Source organism: Danio rerio, chromosome 21, assembly GCF_052040795.2.
Source record: "Danio rerio strain M-AB ecotype USA chromosome 21, GRCz13ab, whole genome shotgun sequence".
NCBI lineage: Eukaryota > Metazoa > Chordata > Actinopteri > Cypriniformes > Danionidae > Danio > Danio rerio.
In genome coordinates this window covers 11,329,738-11,336,301 of record NC_141041.1, presented here as the reverse complement: position 1 = coordinate 11,336,301, position 6,564 = coordinate 11,329,738, and the positions used below count along the sequence as shown (strand labels likewise).

Below are 6,564 nucleotides of genomic sequence, written 5' to 3'. Positions count from 1 at the left end.
TATCCACCATCCAAAGATATCCATAGTGCATACATGTAACAGATTTACCAATCAGGTACTCGTCTAGCTCCCTTCTTCCTCAAGTGTTTCCCTTAGCTACTGCAGCCAGGGAGTTTTAGAGATCTACCTGAGCTCAAGCTTTCCTCTCGCTCGACGAACGGGAGGGAGCCCTGGGCTCGAGGATCCCTTGAGCTCAAGGCTCTCTCTCTGGTCAGCATGCCAAGTAAGCTTTTGATGGATCATCAGCTAAGTGTGAACTCTTGAAATGCTTGTATTTCACTTTAAAGAACTGCATTAAAAATGTTATGGGTTAGAAAACACATTACAATATACCAGTTTGTTCAGCACAGCTTTTCTGTATGTACCACATATGAATCACCTGACATTTTGTCTCTATAGCATTTCTGAAGTGCCACTTCCAGTTCTCCAGATATAGTCGATCATTTCAGAAGAAATGGAGGAGCATTCCCTGGTCTTGTCTGTGGAAACTGGAGACTCTAACTGCACTAGAATGGCTGTAACATAAACAGGAAAACATTTAAAAAGAGCAACACCTAGCTTTTCTTTATATATTCAGAAAATAACAAATGTGATCACATTAAAATGACTTACCAAGCCGACACCAAAGTCTATACACAAAATTTAATTTACAGTACAGTGCATCTTCCATCTGAGAGGCCATCGCCCAGAGATATCATACAGTTTATGGAGATTTTCTTGTTTTATGGCTTAATTTGTAATTTGAGGATCGTGAAATACCACCATCGTAGCCTAATGGATCAACCTTAAATTCTTTCATTGTCGAGATTCAACATTTCAACAATAACAATAATTTACTGTATATCAGTAGTGGCTCGGGTTAAGAGAATCTCTAGATAAAGAGTCTGAAATCTGTAAATATTATAGTGAATAAGATTTTCCTCTTATGCTAAAGCGCAATGCATACAGGTCTAAAGTGCAAAACAGCGCAACAGCCACATTAGTCCTCATCCTTCTCTTTTCCGACACAAAAAGCTCACTCAGATAAATATTTTCAGGACAAAAAAAATAACAATAATTTAGCAATAATGTAAACCACTGCATACAGAAGTCATCAAAGCTTCTAGAGTAAAGAGGACTCTCTCCTCTGTCAAACACACGTTCGTCGTGTGAGTAAAAACAGTCCAAACATGTTTTACATCCAGCACTGAGGCATACAAGCCTGAAAAACACGTAATAACACTGATGATCGATCAGCATAGCAAAACAAACCAGCACTCCCGCTCTGTGAGAATGCGCAAACACAAAAATCACCACACGTCTCCACACGCGCTGCTTCACAGTTGCAAAAAAGGCTAAAATTCAATGATGGGTTAGCCAAAAATGAAAATTCTGTCATTTAATCACCCTCATGATGCTCCAAATACATAAGAAAGATGTTTTTGAATCAAACTTGAGAGATTTCCATGAGTTCACTAAAATCAAACACTTCAAAATCCATATGAATATGACATAGATGCTTTTATATAATGAAAAATAATACTTTTGGATTAACAAGCTTAAATTGCACAAAAACAAACGTCTAATGTGCCATGTGATGCATGAGAATGAATCTCATTGGTTCTACATCAAGCAAGCATGACTGAGCTTCTGTGACCAAATCTGAATGTAAACATTGCTCATTGGTCAATATTTAGACATGAAAAAGAGCCTAAACAAAATTCTCTCTTCAAAACAAGTTTTCTGAAGCATCAGGATTTCAGGACTTTTCAATAGAGGGTCAGAAATCCCTTAGATTTTATTACAAAAGTCTTCATTTCTGTTCATAAAGTGAACAACTTATGTTTGGAACAACATTAATGTAAGTCAGTGGTGTGCAAACTCGGTCCTGGAGAGCCGGTGTCCAGCATATTTTAGTTCCAACCCTAATTAAACACACCTGAACCACCTAATCAAGCTCTTTCTAGGTATACTAGACTTCCAGGCAGGTGTGTTGGTGCAAGTTAGAGCTAAACTATGCAGGACTCCGGCCCTCCAGGACAGAGTTTGGACACCCCTGATGTAAGTAAATGAAAGAGTTTTTCATTTTAGCAAATCCAACCCTTTAAACCCTATTTAGTGTACAGTTATTTGGCAAACAAAAGTAGGTTTGAGTGCACACGTGCATGGCATTTGCAAGTATACATTCATGTAAGATACCAGCTAGCTTGATACAAACGCCCAGCAGCCTAACGTCGATTGCTCTGAGGCTCAAATCTCTCAGGCGCACAGTACTTTCTTTGTTTGTTGTTGTTTTTTCCCCCCACCAAGTCGGAAGGTATCATGTACAGTACAGTAGTTTAAAAGCCTTTGGCATAAACCGGGGCAGAAAGCTAGCTGCCGAGTGCTCACCTATAAACCGACCCCACTTTCTGTCGCTAACGCCAAGAGAAACCGCGCGACCATTCCAGGCACAGAGCTTGTAATGGTGTACTATAGAGTTTGAGGAACATTCAGAAACATGAATATGACACAAAATTGAATAAACACCTAAATTCCTTAAATAATCTCCCTTTGACCTGGTGGAAGTACTGACGCCTGCAGTGCATTCTGGGTACTGCAGAGAATACAAATGAGGCTTTTGCGACTGAGAATTGTATTGCAAGTGTGAGAAGGAAGTACAACTGCAGGCTTGTATGAGTTTGTTATTTTGTGCTTTGTTTTTTTTTGCGGGTCAGTATTCAGTGTCAGAGGCGTCCGCCGGGTCAGTGTTGCGTGACAGCATGTAGTTGTCCATGTCAATGGAGGGACAGTTGTGTATGGAGTAGCGCAGGCGTTCGGCTAGAATGGCCTGGCTTGTGTAGGGAGGAAGCCGGAGCTGGAAGAAGCACGTCTGAGCTGTAGGAAGACCGTTCACAGGCTGTTGACCGAACATCAAGAGAGAGTGCAGTATCAATATTTAGTACAGTATACAGTGGTACAGCATGACTGGCTCACTATCATCTAGGCTCCTTTATTAGCCAGGTTATTAAATTAGATAACTAGAAGATAAACGAGCCTGGTCTAGGGGGTTAAGGAGGTAACATAAATAAATCAAAAGCACAACCCCTTGAGATTGGGTCCATTTACTAATCACTTTATTCTTTTCCTTTGTTTTACAAAAAATAAAAATAAACCGAAGTCTAACCTTAGCATGGACCCACAATAAATAATTAACAAAAATGACCACTAACTTATCCCAAATTGAAATAGACAATTTTGTAACTTTTTTTAATGTTCCTTTTAGTTACTAAGGGTGCTTTCACACCTACACTTTTGTTTCTGAACGTATCTCGTTTGCCCAGTTAGAGCGGTTCATTTGGCATATGTGAACAAGGCAATCGCGCTCTGTTCCAGACCAAAGTAATCGCTCCGAGATCGCTTGAATGAGGTGGTCTCGGCTCGATTGAAACGAACCCTGGAGCGGTTCGATTGCAGTGAGAAAGTGATCTGATCCGAGCGCTGTTATATCACAGTGTTTTATGGATATGTAATAGGCATACGGCTATATGAAGAGAGAATTATGAGTAGGGCGGGAAGTTTCGCGAGTCTCCGGATGCCCGCAAACGAGTGATGATCTCCCGGTAATCTCGCATCTCCCTCCCGGTCCTCAAATAGGCATCGTCGCGCACCCTTCTCACCCCTCCCCACCGCGTCTCTCCTCAGACACGTCGCGTGCGCGCACCCTGTCAATCACCACCAAACCACGACCTCTCCTAACAGCTGAGCGGGACGCTGCAAAATAAACCCTGACACTCTGACCAATGTAGGGAGAGTTTACTCGCACGTGACTTGTTTTAGCTCTTTTGGTCCGTTTAGAAACTTTGCTGTGTGAAAGCGAACTGCTCCAAGAGCAAATAGCAACAATGTAACAATTGTAATCTCTGTTTCGGAAAAACTAAATCGATTCACAGGTGTGAAAGCACCCTAAGGGTACTTTCACACCTGTGAATCGATTCATTGGTTCCGAAACAGGGATAAAAATTGTTACATTGTTGCTCTTTGTTCTTGGTGCGGTTTTGCTTTCACACGGCAAAGTTTCTAAACGGACCGAAATAGCTAAAACAAGTCACGTGCGAGTAAACTCTCCTTATATTGGTAGACAATATATAAAAACTGGGGGCTGGCTTATGTGAAGACCGTTGGGGGAGATGGTTGTTGACAGGGTGCGAGCGACATGTCTGAAGAGCGAGGAGGGATGCAGTGGGGAGGGGTGAAGCCTGGATTAAGGGTGCGTGACGTATTTGAGGGCCGGGAGGGAGACGCACGATTTCCGAGAGATTATCACTCATTTGCGGGCATCCAGAAGTCTCTGAGATCTCGGACAGATTGATTTGGCGCGCATCTGAGCGTGATTGCAGGTTTCACATACTGTATGCCAAACAAACTGCGCTCACTGGGCAAACGAGACAGGTTCCGAAACAAAAGTCTAGGTGTGAAAGCACCCTAAGGCCCAATCCCAATTCCACCCCTTAGCCCTTACCCCAACCCTTCGTTTTGCGCATTCACGTGAAGGGGGTAGGGGTGTCCCAATTCTCTTTAGCTTGAAAGCATAGGGCTCAGGGGAAGGGCTACATACCCCTCGAAAGAGAGATTTTTCAGGACCACACTTGAAACCAAGGGGTAAGAAAATTTCCCACATTACACCAGCTACAATGGCAGCATAGCTGCACCCGGAAGAGATCCACAAATTTATACATTCATTACAGCGTTCGTGTTTTATCGTCATGCTTTTAAAAAAAAACTGCTAAATTTCGCACAAAAATAAAATTGGGATTGGGCCAAAATCTACTAGCAAGATTGATATAAACAAACAACCTTTCTATAAATATGAATAATATATAAATGAGCAATATCACACGAGTAGCAGTGTGATGGGGCTGTATATCGGCAATAGTTGGAGGCATGTGTGATGATATACAATGATGATATACAGTCACATCGCACTGCTACGAGTGTGATATTGGGATTAAATTACTGTACATTTTAATATATAATATAAATAATAATATTTCACTATAACTGGTTTTCATTTATTTTTAATCATGTAAACTTGGTCTGCAAGACATTTCTTTCAGAAAAAAATAGGCAAATAAATATTCTAATTGCTCTAAATAATGATCAAATGGTTGATATATTCTATTGTTATCTGTTAATCATTATTATAAAAATAATCTACAATTCCCAGTGGCCTTACCCGATCAACTTTAATGATCTGAAACTTCTGAGTGATGTCTGCTGGATTGGAAGGCAGTCTGGAGCGTCCGGAGACGAAGCGCAGGAACAGGACTCTCTCCTCATTGGTGAATTCCTCCAGGCTCTGCCACAGCCAGCCAATGAGCTGGTGACTGTCGGTGATGTCCCGGTATCGGACCACCTTCTTCAGCATCTCCACCGAGACCTCAGGCAGGCCACAAACCAGCTGCTCCAGCTGTCGAGCCGTGAGGAGGGAGAGCAGAGGAACCGGGATGATGGAGGACATGCCCTCCCGCACCGCTGAAACCTACAGCAACACACACACATATACACTGACTTACTGATGCTATTATTATATACAGCAAAGCCACACAAACAGCATTCGATTAAGGTGAGAATTTTTTCAAGCACCAGAGATTTGGGGATTTTTGCTTTTTCATACATACAGTGGGTACGGAAAGTATTCAGAGCCCTTCAAATTGTTCACTCTTTGTTATATTGCAGCCATTTTGGTAAAATCATTTAAGTTTTTTTTTTCCTCATTAACGTACACACAACACCCCATATTGACAGGACAACACAGATTTTTTACATTTTTGCAGATTTAAAAAAAAAAAAAAAAGCTGAAATATCACATGGTCCTAAGTAGGCCCACGTGGAATCTGCGCGCACAGAAATCTGCATATTTTCCACAGAATTCCGCAGATTACTAAAGATTTTTAGCCCATTAATAATTCTGTTTATTTATTTGAGTAAATGTGTAAATCTGAATTTATTCAGTTTTTATTTAGTAATTTATAACTTTTTATTTAATATATTAAGGTTTTAGTTATGATACTCCGTTGGATACTCCCGAAATAATTCCGCAGAAATCCACAGATTTTTACCAAAATTCTCAGCAGAAATAGCAAAAAAACGTCTGCAGATTCCGTCTGGCCCTACTCATAAGTATTCAGACTATTTGCTGTGACGCTCATATATTTAACTGAGATGCTGTCCATTTCTTATGATCATCCTTGAGATGGTTCTACACCTTCATTTGAGTCCACCTGTGCTTGATTATACTGATTGGACTTGATTAGGAAAGCTACAGACACCTGTCTATATAAGACCTACAGCTCATAATGCATGTCTAAGCAAATGAGAATCATTAGGTCAAAGGAACTGCCTGAGGAGCTCAGAGACAGAATTTCGGCAAGGCACAGATCTGGCCAAGGTTAAAACAAATTTCTGCTGCACTTAAGGTCCCTAAGAGAGAATATATAGACATTTCCAATTATTGTTGCAACCAATAAACTGGGGATATCTATTAGTAGTTTTCAAAATGTATTTATTTCATTTGTTTTGCATCAAATTGATTTCATATAACTC

General features: G+C 40.8%; 1 protein-coding gene across 21 annotated transcripts in view; it reads right to left on the bottom strand.

Annotated features, from left to right (window-relative positions):
• Positions 1-627: 627 nt before the first annotated feature.
• Positions 628-6,564, bottom strand: part of LOC567670 (putative E3 ubiquitin-protein ligase HERC1) — a 160,883-nt gene continuing 154,946 nt past the window's right edge. For all 21 annotated transcript variants that reach the window (XM_087300791.1, XM_087300793.1, XM_087300777.1 and 18 more), the window contains exons 77-78: positions 5,195-5,500; positions 628-2,878 (exon numbers count right to left, since the gene is read on the bottom strand). In XM_087300791.1, coding sequence (XP_087156917.1) covers positions 2,693-2,878; positions 5,195-5,500 — 492 coding nt within the window. In that variant the 3' untranslated portion in view covers positions 628-2,692. The remainder of the gene's footprint in view (positions 2,879-5,194; positions 5,501-6,564) is intronic.